The sequence below is a fragment of the Herpailurus yagouaroundi genome, unplaced genomic scaffold, assembly GCF_014898765.1.
Source record: "Herpailurus yagouaroundi ecotype Mexico unplaced genomic scaffold, PumYag 67793, whole genome shotgun sequence".
NCBI lineage: Eukaryota > Metazoa > Chordata > Mammalia > Carnivora > Felidae > Herpailurus > Herpailurus yagouaroundi.
In genome coordinates, this window is record NW_024420586.1 from 2,024,290 (window position 1) to 2,041,374 (window position 17,085).

General features: G+C 44.2%; 1 protein-coding gene across 1 annotated transcript in view; it reads left to right on the plus strand.

Annotated features, from left to right (window-relative positions):
* Position 1: 1 nt before the first annotated feature.
* PTCHD1 (patched domain containing 1) overlaps positions 2–17,085 on the plus strand; it is a gene marked incomplete at its 5' end in the record, with an annotated part of 52,596 nt that continues 35,512 nt past the window's right edge. Inside the window, one exon of the mRNA XM_040468809.1 lies at positions 2–337. Within this exon, the coding sequence (XP_040324743.1) occupies positions 2–337 (336 nt within the window). The remainder of the gene's footprint in view (positions 338–17,085) is intronic.

Genomic DNA, 17,085 nt, shown 5'->3' on the forward strand with positions numbered 1-17,085 from the left:
TCTGCACAGGGGCTTGAGGACGTGTTTCTCCCGGCTCGGCCACTTCATTGCCAGTCACCCGGTCTTCTTTGCCTCGGCGCCCGTGCTCATCTCCATCCTGCTCGGCGCCAGCTTCAGCCGCTACCAGGTCGAGGAGAGCGTGGAGCACCTGCTGGCGCCCCAGCACAGCCTTGCCAAGATCGAGCGCAACCTCGTCAACAGCCTCTTCCCGGTCAACCGCTCCAAACACCGACTCTACTCGGACCTGCAGACCCCCGGGCGCTACGGCCGGGTCATCGTCACCTCCTTCCAGAAAGCCAACATGCTGGACCAGCATCACACTGACCTGATCTTAAAGGTGAGAGAGGGGCGGGCGCGGGCAGCCTCCCGCCCGTGCCGCTGGCGCGGCTGGGCTGGCTCTGCGCGGGGGTCCGGGCTGAGAGCGCCGCTTCTACCATCCCAGGCGGCTGCCGCAGGGGCTCCCCTGCACCGCGTGCCCCTCGGAGGCCGCCCGGAGCCTCCTAGCCTCCTGGGCGGGGAGCGTCCGGGTCCGGGCCCGGCCCTGCCCTCGCCACTGTCGCCGCCACCCCGGCAGCTGCTGCAACAGTTGGGGCGGCGGCAGCCACGGTGCTGTGGTCGGTGCGCTTGTTTTGGTTGCAGTGGTCTTGGGGGTGGGGAGGCTTGGGGGTAACGGCCAGGAAGGAACAGAACAAGAGGAGACATTCTGGAAAGTCCTGCTACTTGAAAACAAAGTATTATGCTTGGGGGCGATTCAGAGTCCCCTCTCCCATTCTTTTCTCCCTTCCTCTGGCCTTCGGAATGATGTGGGAAAGGCTGCTTGCAGGGGCCGGGAGGGGCCAAAGGAATGTGAGGCGGGATGCTGAGGAAAATGCCTCGTACCCACCCAGAAGGAAGTATGCTCCCTGGCGAGGACATGGGGCTGCCCTTCCGCCCTCTTCCCCAGAGCGAGGTGGCCATCTCTGTCTTCTGGGGTAGGAAATGATGTCTGTAATTCGCAGTTATTTCGTCTTTCACAGTAGCTCCCCTCTTTCGAAAAGCAGAAACTTCTTTGGGAAAATAGAGATTCGATTAATCCACTTTTATTTGGGTGCATTTGGGCGTGAGGATGAGGGGCAGAGGCAGAAGGGGGAGGACAGAAGCCAGGCTGTGTGGCTCTAAGAAGAGCACAGGAAACTCAGCAGCTGGGTAGAGGGGGACACTGGTGGAAACAGGTTGTGCCGTCAGCCCGAGGTGGGAATTTGATGTGAAAAGTGAGGTTAATGGTGGTAACTTTCAGGAAGTTCCTAAGAAAAGCAGAGGAGTGAGGACTAGAGATGGAAAAGTGGAGACCTTCCCAGAGAAAAGCAAAAAAGAGGTGAGAAGGTTCCATACAAGCCCCTGGTGGGGATTATGGGGCTTGTTTACTTAAGGTGCCCCTCTGCAGAGGGCCGGCAGGAACCAGTCCAGCCAGAGGCAGGAAAGGTGCTGGTTTTGTGAGGGGCTCGGGTCCAGATTTGGGATTATCGGGCCGGTTAGATTTCTAATCTACTTATGCCAAGGGGAGTCAACCAGTGAACCTGGGGAACTCTCTCCTCTTTTCCTCTATAGGTAACCCTTTATCCCTGGAGACCAGCTAATTTTTCTATGTTATTTTCCTTCCTCCATCTGTTGATGTGTTATCAATCAGCAATTAGTAACGAGGGGAGTGCGACTAGGGACTCAATGGAATCAGGACCTTCCCACGTTGGGTGGCTTGTGACATTTTTAATGGCACACACATCATCACAGAACCTTAGTAACAGTAGTCCGGAAATATTTGCTTTTCTTTTGATCATGCTTCCAACATTGAAGTGTTTTTTGTGTGTGTGCCAGTACTTCAGTGAACATAATATGACACACAGAACAATACTGCTCCAAATGCTTGCCCAAAAAAACACGTAATAGTTTCATTGCAGGTTTAAAGAAACTATAACTTAGCCAGTCCCGACAGTTGGAGAGCTGCCCCATGTTTTGATATATGATCTAGTAAAAGATGTTTCTCTCTGTATCCCCCCCTAGATGATGTTTCCACTGGCTTCCCCCCCCCCCCCAACAAACCGTCACGCCACTGTGACGGGCAGTCACCAGTTACATTCACTCTCAAGGTTAATGAGACACCAACAGGCACATCAGATCTCTTTTCAACAGGATTGTTTCTCTCCTATTTGATTTTGATCTGTTCAGGACAGAAAACTGTATTATCTGACAAAGTTGGGACTGGAGAGAGAGGGAGGCTGTCTTTGCCTCTGTGGCTAAAGGGCAACTTTAAAGGACAGTGGTCTTATCAGTGAATTGTTTTCAGATTCAAGATGGTTTTTCATGTGCTAGGTGTCTGGGGAAAATCAAAACCAAGTCAAATCATGGTCAGAAGCCATTTCTAGCTGATGGCTGTCTGGTCAAATGAATTCACATAGTTTATAAAAACTCAAACCTAGGAAACTGAGGGAAATGCCTTCAATTATATATATCCTTTTTTTTCTTTCTATATCCAACTCCTATAGCGGGTAGGTATGGAGCTGGGCACAGAAAAATGGACCTCCAGTAGTCATGGAAATAGAAAGTGTGGGAATGAGCACTTATCATTATTTTTCTTTCTTTCCATTAGAGACATGATGAAGATTTGTCCTTTACAAAAGGTGTTAAGAGTGAAAGAGTCACTGTTTCTGCCCATACTAGTGTTATCCTGATACTTTGCTGCTGGCATCAAGGACGGCCCTGACAGCTCACATTGCACACAACGCCATCCGGCTCCTGCCCAATGAATGGCATCACATTTGAAACGAAGTGGACAAAGCATAAGCAGGGCTTTATAAAGGCTTTCGCAGGCCCCATTATGAAACCAGAGGACGTATGTTGCAGGGTTGTGTCACTTACTCCTCATAGTACTCTGCGGTTGTACCCATTTAACGAAGGAGAGCCTTCTTCTCAGGCTATTAGTCCAGCTACTTTTGACCAAAAATAGAAGAGGGATGATGACAAAAAGTGAAAAGCCAGGTTGATTTTTTTTTAAATATACTTCAGAGTATCACCAAAAAAAAAAAAAAAAAACAAAAACAAAAACAAAAAACCACATTTGAAAATCCAGCCTATCTCATTTGGAGGAGCTTTCTCAAATTTGTGCAAGTGACATGGTTGCCGTACTCCGGGTCTGCAGCGTAGATTTCGACCCCAAACTATGACAAGGGTGACCATCCCTAGCAGTGGTTTCCTCTGAAGTCTCTGGGGCCAAGATGTAGTTTGGGGTGTAGGTGGGTGGGGCCTGATGGTGCTGGTAAAGGATCAACCATTAATTTCTGAACGTCTTTAAATGTCTTCGTTTCACTAGAAGATTAAATTTAGCCCATTATTATATTTTAACAGAAAATTCATGATGTTCATCTCAGAGCAAATTTCAGAGGAGTGCCTCATGAGCTTTCATAAATATGTTTCTTCTTGATCGCTGAAAATGAAGTGTAAAGTGTTGTTGGTAATTGACCTGGGGTGTGACCAAGACAGTGCTTGATTTATTCCAGAATCATCCATGTAGAAGGAAGAACCTGTTTAACCCAGTGCTTATAATAGTGACATGACCTTTATAGCACTCTATAAGTTATAAATGTATATGTATCAACGTATATAACTTATAATGTATATGTATAAACATATAAATACAGTAAACACCTTAGGGTATAAGTGCTATGATCCCATTTTACAGATGAGAAATCGCCATAGAAATTAACTCACTTATCCATGGAAAGAAGACAAAGACAGAATCAGGGCAGGACAGGGTTTTGACTCCCAGACCAGTACTCTTCACTATAATGTACTGCCTCGCATATGATAAACTACTTGAATGATTTAAATGTACATTTTTAAAACCCAAATGAACTATACTTGACTAAAGTCTCACGCCCATCTCATAGTGTTGTCCTAACAGTAGTAACTGGATAATAAGGACATTTTCTTAACTGATTCTGTCTGGTGTCAGTGAAAATCCACATACAGAAACTCTAAATGCCCAAAGTAAAGCATAAGATACTTGGAATTAGCAATACACAAAGACAGAAATCTAAAATGTTTTACTGGAAAAATCCCTGGATGATTGGATGAAGCTATTTCCTATGTGAGCACCGTTCAACTGTCCAGGTGGATTCAAATCCAATGCCTCACACAGTTCCTGGCACATAGTAAACCCTCAAGAAACAACTTGTCAAATGCACTTGCCCTAGTTTACTCAGACACTTATGTGATGGGTAAAGAAAATTCCATAGAAACTACTTTGACATGCATTTTCACAATGACATTTTTAAAATGTTTATGGCTCTACAAGCAGTTTCTAGTCCTTTCTTTTTCCAGGATTCTTCCTTCCTGGATAACCTCTGTAGTCCTATTAAAACGTATTTCAGTTTGGGAATTGTGTGGGGGCATTTCCTTTGTACACCGTCCTTTTCGAAGGACCCTCACAGGATAGTTTATTCCAAACCAATGGAAGGACACATCCTCACCATGCAGACATTCTTCCACTTACTGGGGAATCTCACTTTGTTCAACTGTTGACTTTCTATTTCATTTAAACTTCTCACGTTTGAATACATTAAATAGAACTAGGTTGCAAAACAAGATTCAGAGAATTTAATTTGGGATTAATTACTTCAGGCTTCCCAAGAAGGGCAGCATAACTGCTAGGTCAGGGTCATGAACACATTGTAGCAGTATCCAGACCCCAGTGTTTCCAAATACTGCCTCAGCACTTGCAATCATTGTGGGAACTGCCATCATCACTCTCTGTATATAGGCTAAGGATCGGCACATTCCAACCTAGCTTTGAGGTCAGAAGGAGTTTTTATGTTTTTCAAAGATTGTAACAGAACAAGACAAAAACAAAGAATATGAGGCAGAGATGGCATGAGGCTCTCAAAGCCTACAAATATTTACTCTTTGGTCTTTTACATGAAGAAGTTCCCGTACTGTGTTCCAAGCCCCTTTACTGGGACAATTACAGGAAGTTAACACTATTAAATAGCCTGGAAGGCAGTGGGTCTCACCCCTCCCCCCAGGGGACACTTGGCAATGGCTGGAGACATTTTTAACTGTCACATCTGGGGGTAAGTTGCTGCTGGCATCTAGTGGGTGGAGGTCACAGATGCTGTTAAACATCCCGTACGCACAGGACAGCACCCCTCAGCTAAGAATTATCTGGCCCCAGCCCTGCTTGAAGAGGTTCATTTGTGTTTCTCTTGCTTTCTTAGGGTTTTTTTTTTCCCCCAGCTGCACTGAGTACACAGAATAAAAGAATGCCAACAAGAAGTTCATATGTTACAGAACTTGGGCTGGGGACAAATACTACCACCTCTGAGGAGATGCTCTTTTTGTGAAGTTGGGCAGAGATCAGATTGTGCAGGGTAACCTTCCCCAAGATGCGGTTCTCCTGCTCTGTCTCACACCTCTGTCCTTTATGGTCTAAATCTCGCCGTAGCAGGACCCGAGGAACTGAATGCAGTCCAACTGCTGGGATGGCAAAGCTGAGGCTTGTCAGCGTGGCCGTCGTTGTCGGCAGGCCTGACCCACCGTCAGCAGCAGTCACCCACGAGGCCGGCCTCCTCCTGACAGTGTGTGAGACCTCCCTGTGAGCGGTGGCCTGCTGAGGAGGCACAAGGCAATGCCTTGTTGCCTGGTCCATCTGCTTGGCTTTGCTGAACATTAAATGAAAAAAGAAAGAGCTCGCCCCCGAGGAACAGTGGACCAAAGAGCCTTGGGTTTGGAGGCCACCTTCAAGGGCGTCTGTGCAGATGCTGGTGCTGGAATCTGCTCTTGCATCTCAGGGCGCTTTTCCTGGTAACCGGTGCTCTGACGACTCGAGCAGCCCGGGTCCTCCAGTGAGTTATTCTAGTGGCAGATAGTCTTAGAAAAGATTGAGCACGAGCCTGAAAGGGCAACGTGCGTGCATCTGCTGGGCCAGCCAATTGGCTTTTGCATTTTATCTTTGCACTAGGGGAAAATTCGGGAGAGAGAGAGATCACTATTCATTCTCCTTTCACTTCATAGGTGTGCATCCCAATCATCCAGGCACAGTATTCTTCTCAGGTTGTCTGCCTCCTGAGCACATTTCCGTGGTGCAAATAGTATTCTCAAATGCCCACCCGGCTTGTCTCTTCGAGATTTGGGGAGCAATCTCTTACTTCCCCATGTGGATAAGCACTTGGGACAAATCTGGGTAAAGTGTTCATTTAAACTGAAATGTAAAACTAAAGCAGTAGTGTGAGAGGAAGGCCACCTTTTTAGTGACTCCTAGTATCTTAAGAGATGCTCTATTAGAGTAAGAGAAGCATGATTTTCAAATCTTAACACCAAAACCAAACTGCTCAAGACTCAGCACACTTCTTAACCTCACAGAACAGCTGAGCATCTAACTGGTGATTCCTTACAAAGCCCGAGGGAAGGAGAAGCAAGCTGAAAGAAATTCGTTCTTCCCTGCCTGAGAGGGGGCAGCACCCCTTGGCACAGGAGCTAGGGAGGTACACGGTGCTAGGGATCTGGTCAACTCTGACTCAGTGAGATGGTGAGATGCGCCATCTGGTACCTGACTTTGGGGCTCAGTGTGAGCCCCAAGTGATACTCAAGAGAGGCTTGACGCAGACCTTTGAAGTCACCTGCTTGGTAGCACATCACAGCAAGCAGGCCTGTCTGCCGCCACATGCCCGGAAGACCACAGAACTTCCGAGGAGTCCTGCCAGACTGATTTAATGACCAGCAGGGGAGGTGAGTAATCTCTAACCTTTAAGAGACCAAAAAAAAAAAAAAAAAGGGAAATCAACACCAGTTGTTATTTTATATGGGAAGCCCTGAATAATGTGTCATGCCTTCAACTTCAGAATTCATATTTTGAACCAAAGGAGGCAATGAGGGAACCGGGAGGCTATTTTTATCTTCTTGCTCTCTAAGAAATCCTCTTGAGAATATTGTTTCTGGTATTTTCAAAGATCCCCACTGTTAGGTCTTCCACTTAAAGTTGAACTTGTGGGCTCCGAGTATGGTCGAGATGAGGATTTTAATGCAAGCAGGTACCTGGGAAGGTGATACCCAAAAATCTCGGCAAGAAAGTGGGGACAGGAAATGAAGAAGCAGGCAGCCAGTCACAGGAGCCAAGTGTCCACTGTGGGCACCTGGGGCCCCATGTCACTGGGGAACTCTGGGGGACACTGTAGAGCACATGTCCAAACTATCCCACCTGTGGAAGAAGAAGCCGGATATTCATTCCCCAATATCCGGGGGCACTAAATAAGGGATTGACAATTCCAGATTCCATATGTGTCCCTGTAACAGAATTGTTGTTTTATAAAAGCCTCAGGCAAAGAGTCGTAGGTGTTCAGAGCGAGAGGACTTGGCATGTAGAGAGGAGCATGAGCTGAGAGATGTATCTAGAGTTATACATCTCAGGGCTTAGGGCTCACATTCCTCAGGAATGTTCATCCCTTCACTCAACAAAATGGCCATGACCCCATTTCCATGAAGTTTACAGACAAGAATGATCCAGCGTAGACGTTTCATTATTCTTGAATTCGATTTGATCCACTGCCATTTTAAGGATTTCAGTTCTGCCAATGGATGGCAATAAAGATGATTCCCAACAGGGCCGGGACACCACGAGGACTCGGGGTTTTCTGTGCTAAACCCCAGGTCTGAGTGGCCTGGATCCAGCCCCCCTTCCCTCTGTGAGTCCTACAGAAGTCTGCAGCCTGCTTCTCATACCTCCACCTCCACACATGGACCTGTTGCTCTCCTCCCTAGAAATGCATTAATTCCTTACTTTGGGTCCAACTCACCTGCCTCCTACTTTATGAGGCCTTCCCACATTCGTGGCTCCTTCCCTTCCTTAAATCTATCTGGCTTTCGGCCATATCCACATTCCTTAATGCTTAACTATACATTATTATATAATTTGCTGTATTGTCACGTGATACTTTCTCTTGAACAAGATTGGAAGCTCTTCAAGGGCAGGAACAAGGTCTCCTACTCCTAAATTTCTCCCAGAGCCTACCACAATGTGGAGTATGCGGCAGGTAGTTGATAAATTATTGCTGGTTGATGGCTTGTAGAATGGAAAATGTGCTCTTCCTTCCCTATTGATTTATTTTGGTCACACTAGAACTGCTAATTTCTCAGCATTGAAGGTGAGATTCCTTTGCCCATTTTCCCACAGGTTCCATGACTTTGCCAAATACCACAGCTGTGCCAACTCTGCCTAATTATCTCAAGGGGCAAAAATGCATCTCTGCTAGAGAACTATCACTAGAAGTGCCCCCCAAAATCTTTGTGATACTCAGCACCTTAGTTTTGTGAGGCCTGCATTATTGCCTTTTGTTTTGGTTCTTGCTTTGGTTCGGCATCTAGGCAGGTGCTTGTACTGAGTAAAAGATTACTGGCTCTTGGACTCTTTCGTGTGCCCACACATCACTTGGACATCTTGTGAAAATACAGATTCTGATTAAGCCTGGGAAGACCCCCCCCCCCACCAAATTCTGGATCTCTAACGAGCTCTCAGGTGATGCTGGGGGTCAGTGGGGCGCACTTTGAGCAGCAAGGCTCAAACTTCACTGTTGTGAACAGAATACTGGATTTGGGGTCAGAAAAGCCAAGCTCAGGTCCCAGTTTTCCTAAGTATGTGACTTTGAGTTAGTTGCCTAACTCCCTGAGAAGCAGGTTCCTCCTGTGCATTGACTGTAATATCACCCACCTATGTAAGGACGCACCGAGACAAGGTATGTGATGGCACTGTGTGACCACACCCTTCCGCTGGGTGGATTAACATTTCTGCTCTTGGCCTTGAAAATGACTGTTATCCCTTCATGTGTGCCAGCGCTTCCCGAGCCATCACTGCCTGTTGAGTAAATACACATGTAAGCATTTTTGTCTTTGATCCGCCAGGCAATAATGGGTGCTCAGTCTACGTTCTTAATACTCAAATTGGCAATGTGTTGGCCTCTAATGACTCTGAGTCTCAACAGATGACTGGCGTCGTCCTACTGCTGAACATGCAGCTCTTAAGTTCCCAGGCAGGCAGGGGTCGGGGCGGGGGGGAGGGGTCGGGGGATGGACGGCTGGATTGCATTTTGCCTCATCAAGATGCTTCCTCAGAGTTCAGAACCTCATCTTCCTGCTCGACAGGGCTTCACACACAAAGGAAGCCTTCACTTGCTGCCCAGGGAAGTGTCTTTGGAATTAAAAGCTCTGGGAGGCCACGGGCCCCTGTTGGAAGGTTTCCTTCACCACTCCTCACAGCAAGCCAGACAGGGATTCTCCAGCAATTTCGGTGAGAGAGTTAATTTACATGACTAGAGTGTTTCCCTGAGAAATCTCACCGACATAAGTAGATCTGCAAGCACTTCAAAGGGAAAGTGTGTCCGGAATTGTCAGAGATCAGGAGAACCAGGCAGAGTGATCATCGTAAAGCCCTTTGAAACTGTGAAATGTAAAATTTTGCTGACTGGGGGCTTTAATCATTTAGGTCAATGCATTTCCCCCACCTTCTCCTTTCTAAAATTTCTTTTTATGGGGTTATAAAAGAAATCTATAATTATTTAGGATCAAAATCAAATCCAGCAAAGAAAATTCCCCTGCCTCCCTGGTTCTCTATGCCTGAACTCTTCAAATGGAACTAACCTCAGTGTAAGTGACAATTAGCAGTCCTTCTCAAATCTGAATATGCTTTCAAATTTCCTGGGAATTTTATGAACACGCATATTCTCATTCGGTGTAGGTCTGGGACAGCAGCCCTGAGTTCCACACTTCTAACAAGCTCCCAGGGCCGCTGCAGCTGCTGGTCTGAGGACCACAATGACAAGAGCGGTGGCTTGGGAGAAACCTTTGTGTATTCTGACTAATTACTCAGGGCCATTTAATTGCCTCCATTCTGTAAAACAGTGCTTCTCCAGCTTGAGCGGATCTCCCCTGGAGGGCTTGTCCAAACACAGATTTTGGGTCTCACCCCCAGAGTTTCTGATTCTATAGGTCTGAGGTGGGGCCTGAGGATTTGCATTTCTAACAGGTTCCCAAGATGATGCTGTTCCTGCCTGTCCAGGGAACACACTTTGAGAGCCGCTTCTATAATGCATCTTAGTAATTAGCTGCCAGGTCTAATTCCAAAACTACAGTCTCCCTCTGTGTAGAACTTGGTCCACATATATAGGCAGGGTGCAAAATATATTTGCCCAGCAGTTAATTCTGAACGAGAGTGTAACAGCTGTTGTGCAAAGGGAACTACGTAAGTCCAACCCTTTTAAGTCTGCAGTTCAAGGCGAGCATATTGGGCAGAGGGGCCGGCTCTACTGCCTGTCTCCAGGGGCTGGAGGCTAGAAGAAGATGGCTGAACAGAAGAAAGGACGCTCTAAGATGGAATGGGGGAGAGATAAGCTCCCTACCCACACACACATCTACACTGTGGATGTTGTTGCTACCATCACTGTGCGATTGCCAAGGCTTCCAGAATTTCTCCCAAAGACTTCCCACACAGGGTGACCTGCCATTTGCCTTTGTAGAAAGTCTCTTTACATCAAACCAGAAGGTGCAGTGGGTACAGAGAGGAGCTGCACGTTGCATTTTTGAGACCAGGACCCAGCTCTGTGGTTGCCAGAGGTGAGGTGTCCGCAGCAAGGGCCCTGGCAGCTAATGTTCAGTTTCAACTACTGTCTGATGTCAGTGATGTTAAAGAGAGGTAAAGTAGAACTGGAGTGAAGTTCAGTAAGTGCTGGTTTGGGCATAGTGGAAATAAGTATTTCAGAGCCCCAAAGTTCTGGGTTTGAGGCTGTGAACCATTAATGTGTCCTTGATCAAGTCACTTAACCTATCTGGGGTCTCAATTTCCTCACCCATAAAAGGGGACCAGCAATATCATCACGGGGTAAGAAGATAAAAGGAGATACATATGTAAACAAAATTCATAAAATGCAAAGTGCCTAAAGCCACACAAATTGCAGAGTATCTGCAATGAATGCATGTTTGTCCAGAGCAAGAGAACAAGCCTCTGAGGATTCCCAAGGGAAAAGAACAAGCACCAGAATCAATTCACATGTTTCACATCACCATCTCCTTTTGTAAAAAGTACCCGTAGGGTCCGTGACTACCTTTCGTTAACCAAAAGCTTTGCTGACATGGCCTTAGACTCCCAGATAGTGTAATATTACATCTGTCTCTATTTTCACTTTGAATGACCCAAGGAAAATTAAAAAATAGCTTATCTGTTCATCCACTGTTTATACTTCTAAAGCCTTAAACCCGCACTGTCCAATTCAGAAGCCACTAGCCATGTGTAGCTATTTGATTTAAATCTAAATTAACAAAATTAAAAATTCCTTCCCTCAGTTGCAATAGCCACTTTTCAAATGCTCAATAGCCACACGTGCCTGTAATGGACAGAACAGGTAAAGAATATTTTCATCATCAGAGAAAGTTCTAGTCAACAGTACTGCTTTTCACAGATAAATAACTGATACATCATAGGGCTTAATTAATAAGCAGTGGAATAAAGATTCAAACACAGGACCGGCTTCTAAATCATCATTTAAAAACAACTACACCAGACTGCCGCCATGAAATACAGAAATACATGAGTGAGGCGTGCCCCCCCCCCCCCCCCCCGTGTCTGATGGCCTTGAGGCAGTATTTCAATCAGTATCAGAGTAAGGGCGGGGTGGGGGGGAAATCCTGCAGTATCGGCTTCAACATGTAAAGAGTTTGGAAGTGGTCCCGCCCACCCTTACACAAAGAAAAACATAGACAAACTGAAAATCAATGACTTCTCTTGGACATATCAAAGAACTGATGTCACAAGGAAACTGTCATCCCAAAATCTGTAGAGGCAGACACATCCAGAGAGACATAGACATAATCTGCTTACCTGAAGCAGAAGGCTCTGGTAGAAACACTTACATGGTAATTTTGACAAATCGATGGAACCATGAGTGTAGAGAAGCATGAGACTCCTGGGAGCTGTGGTCACTGTCTTTAAAGGGAGAGGAATCAGGAGGCCCACACTTTCTTGGGCTTCACTTCCAGAAACCCCACCAGATTCCAAAATGAAGGTCTATCAGGGAGAGGTGGAAGAGTAATCATTGTGATGAAAACCACCCAGTTTCCTCCATAAGAAAGGCCTACTGTCTAGAGAAGATTTTGCTAGAGAGCAATTCTGAAACTTTGTCCTAGGTTCCTGCCCACTGAAGCCCCCTTCAGCCTTTCTGTCTCACCTAAGTGGGGGAAAAGAGTTCACAGGTGTCAGGACGTCAAGGAAACAGACCAGGGAAGGAAGTAGGGGATGGGGAAAAAACTTTACCCCTGGAGAAATACTTGTGAAAGTCACAGCCCCAAAACACACAGGCCCACTTAAAGACTGAGATTTCATCAGGAGATTATATAGCATTTGCTGTCCCTAAATCTTACCATATCAACAAGGTTCCAGTATAATAGTGGATTATAGCTGCAAGACACAAACTCTCTCCGTGAAGGAGTACACAGGGAAGCCCGAAGTCAAGAGAATAAACAAAAACAATGACGATGGGAGAGTTTGAAACTTTTGGTACATATACTCACAGCAAACATGAAATACATCCCAACTCCTCTAGAGTAACATAAGTCCTCACTATAAAGGCCTGTTTACCTCAGTTGATATTAACTGAGACATGTCCAGATTTGGAAAAGAAAATTGTATGGCATGCCAAAAGAAAAAAATATATAGTCCAAAGAGACAAAGGAAGCATCAGTACCATACTCAGATATGACACAGATGTTAGAATTATCAGACAGGAAGTTTAAAATAACTATCATTAATATGTTATGGGCTTTAATGGAAAAAGCAGACATTAAGAACAAATAAATGATATAAGTAGAGAGATGGAAACTCTCAGGATGAATCACAAGGAAATGCTAGAAACTGAAACTGTAGCAGAAATGAAGAATGGTTTTGATGGACTCACAGTAGGCTCAACACCACCCAGGAAGGAATCAGTGAGCTTGAGTACAAGGTAACAGAAACTTCACAAACTGAAGCACAAAGAGATACGAGAGTGAAAACATCTCAGAACATACAAGAATTGTAGGATAATATCAAAATATATACACAATTAGAATGCCAAAAGGACAAGAGAAAATGCAGCAGAAGAAATATTTAAAGTAATAATGGCCAAGAACTTTCCAAAATTAATGATGGACACAAAACTACAGATCCAGGTAGCTCAGAGAGCACCAAGGGGATAAGTACCCATAAAACCACACTTAGGCATATCATATTCAAACCACAGAAAACCAAAAACAAAGAGGAAATCTTGAAGGAGCCAGGTAGGAGTGGGGTTGGGGGGAAACACTGTGCATATAGAGAAACAAGGATAAGAATTCCATCAGACTTCTCATCAGAAACCGCACAAGCAGTTAGACAGTGGAATGAAATATTTATAAAGAGTTGAAAGGAAAAAATCTCACCAGCCTAAAATTCTATATCCAGCAAAACTATGCTTCAAAGTGCAGGAGATATAAAAAAAAAATTTCTCAGACAAAAAGTGAAAGAATTCACTGCCTGCAGACTTGCCCCGTAAGAATGTTGTTCAAGCAAAAGAAAAATTATATGGGTCAAAAACTCAGATCTATTATATGAATGTTAAAAAAGGAATAAAAGGTAAAATAAAATCTTTTTAGTTTTCTTATTCTTTTTTTTTTTAGTTTTCTTATTCGCAATTGATCTAAAAGATAACTATTTAAAGCAATAAAAGTAACAATGTATTATGTGATTATAACATACAGATTAAGTGGAATAAATGTCAGCCATGTCACCAGGGACAGGAGGGAGGAATTGAAAATACTCCCTTATAACCCAACTATACTACACATGCAGCATTACAGTATTATTTGAAGGTGCACTTTGATTAGGTGTAAATAGATGTTGTAAGTACTAGGGCAACCACTAAACATTTTTTTTGAAAGAAGTAAAATTGATATGTCAAGGGAAGAGATAAAAAGAAAAAACTTAATTATCAAAACCAGATAAGACAGAAAAAGAAGGGGGAAAAGAAAGAACAAAGGAAACAGAGCAGTTACAACCACAGTACATATTAATCCAATTGTATCAAAAATTACTTTAAATGTGAATGCTATCAATATACTGATTAAAAGACAGTGACTGTCAGAGTGGACTAAGAAAAAATAAGACCCAACTCTATGTTGTCTTTAAGAAACCCACTTTAAATATAAAGACTTAGAGAGGTTAAAACTAAATGGATAGAGGAAGCTATACCATGTTAACACTAATCAACATACAGAAGGAGTAACTATATTAATTTCAGATATGGCTGACTTCAGAACAAGGAAAATTATCAAGAATTAAGAGAGCATTATATAATGATAAAGGGATTGATTCTCCAAAAGGACATTAGATGCTAAACATGTCTGCACCTAACAACAGAGCATTAAAGTACATGATAGAACAGAACTGAAAGGAGAAAGAGACAAACTCACTATCCTAGTTGGAGACTTCAACATTTCCTCTGTCATTGACAGGGCAAGTGGGCAGAAAATCGGTGGGGATACAGATGACTCAGAAGGAAGGGGCAGGATGTCTTACATTCTGAGGAGAGTCATGATCCAATTTTTATAAGGATAGCTCATAGAAGTGTAGGGGTTAAGTTGCAGCGGCAAGATATTGGTGACAGAGAAATCCCCTCCTCCACCCAGGGAAATGTTTTATGTAAACAGGAGGCTTTTAGTAGGATAGCTATAGAAGAAAAGAGGAGATAGATTAGGCCACCATTTTCCAAAACGTGTTTTAGGAAAGTTTTCCTTGATGTTGCCAAAAAAAAAAAAAGGGGGGGGGGGGGGTGCGGTGACTAAATACCTTTGGGAAACAATGTTTATGGTATCTCAGTTTCGGATCCCTGGAATTGATTGCCTTTTAGCTGCACATTAGCATATCAAAGGTTTTTAAAAGTTACTCTTAAAGAAATCTATTTAACTCTGTCCAGTTCAGCATTTCTCAAGTTTATTTGGTCATGGATACTTTTTACCTTTTTTGTGACACCTAATAACATCCCAAGGAACTAATATGCTTCAGAACATACTGAAAATATTATCCCTAAAATAGGGAGGTAGAATCAACAGGACGCCAGGTTCATTGGATCTGTGAGTAAACAAAGGGAAAAGGGTGATACTGGCCTAGAGGTTTCCCAACTGGGTAAGGAGAAAGAGGAGGATGCTGTTAAGGATAATAGGAAACAGGTGGAAGAACAAATCTGGAGGAAAAGATTCTGCTGTTGGATATACACCAGTTGAAATATTGCCATAATATGGATTTGCAAATCTTTAGGAGGAAGATGGAAATACAGACCTGGAGTCTGGAAGAGAGGTGAGGTATTGATGTGAACCAGTGATAGGACGGCATAAAGGTGACAAGCCAAACCATGGCAATGGAATTCACTGCCTAAGATGAGTTCATTTGAATGTGAAAAGATCAGAAGTGCCAGAGACAGAATCTTGACTAATATCGGATTTACAAGGTAAGCAAAGGTAGAAGGAGTCAGTTAGATGGACACAGGAAAGCCAGGTTTTAAGGTAGGAGGAGAGGAGAAGTCATGTCATGGAATTCATCATGGCAGAGGAAGAATTTAGGTCAAATCACACATATTTATTGACCACCTTTGTTTGCCAGGCACGTAGTAGAGGATGCAGCAGTGAAGAAAGCACACCCATGCTTCAATGGAGCCTACTGGATTCCCTTTGAAAAGCTCAACATGCTTAACCATCTTACATATTTTTAAAGTACTGCTTTGACCCCACATTATTGACTTAACTGTGAGTATCTGCTAGGAGTTTAGGAAAGTGAGGACTAAAAAGTAGCCATTGGATCTGCATGCTTAGAAGTCATTGTTGAGTTTTGGTTGAGTGCTGGGATACAGTCTAGTCTGGAGTGGTTTGAGGAGTGAGTGGGAGGTGAGGAAATGAAGTTAGCAAGCATGAATCACTCTCTGAAGTGTGGTTGGAGACAGAAAATATAAAGAGCTCCTTAAAGAAGGGGAGATGTGGCAGAAGCTGGAAGTGAAGTAGGGTCAATGAGGCCTGTTTTTTAACATGGGAGAGACATCAGTGTATTTCAAAGCTCATGGTAAGGAACTAGTAGAAACAGAGACATGTTGGAGGAGATAAACAAGACTAGGAAGAAGGAAAGGAAAGCCAGAATCTAATGGAAGAAATGGATCTTAGAGTAGGGGTCATGACCTTGATTTCCACAGGAGGAGAGGACAGAAACATATAGATGTGAATATTTTTATAGATATGGTGGCAGGAAGTTGAAGGTAATTTCCATCTGATGGCTTAGGTTTTTCTCTGCAAGACAGAAAACAAGGTCAGTAGCTGAAAGTGAATCTTGTCAAGTGCTAAAGAAAGTGAGCATTGGTCTAATACCTATGGGCATGGAGGGCAAGTGACAAGTGAATGAAGAGAGACTAGGTAGCAAATCAGAAGCCATCTCTTTAGCAAAATTCTGGTTTGAGAGTCTCATCTTCCCTTTTGTCTCAAGATGGGCAACAGCACAGAGAAGAAACTGAAGTGGAACTGAAAGGCAAATTGAGAGAGTTCGCACCGGATAGTTTTAAATCTCAGAAAACCAGTGTGGGTTATGTAGAAAGGAGGATTCCTTAATTCCAAGGGTTGGTTGGCATTTGGATGGCTCATCAGAGGAGAAGGAAATGACCTAGAATGGTTCAAATAGAAGTTGGAACTATGTGACCTCCAAGGGTCCCATCGTTCAAATTCCATCACATGGTTCAGTGGTTCTCAACCCTGGCTACATGGCAGAATCATTGGAAGAACTCAAACCCACCATGCCTAGGTCTCACACCCATAGATTCTCATTCTCTGGGTCTGGCAACAGGGTGGCCTACTCCAAATGTGGTCCACAGACTCACAGCAGCAGCAACAGCAGTGGCATCCCTTGGCACCCACCCTGTTAGAACTGCAGAATCCCAGGCTCCACCCAGACCCACTAGATCAGAGTCTGCATTTTTATGAGATCCCCGATTGATTTGTGTGCACATGAAAATCTGAGAAATGCTGGAC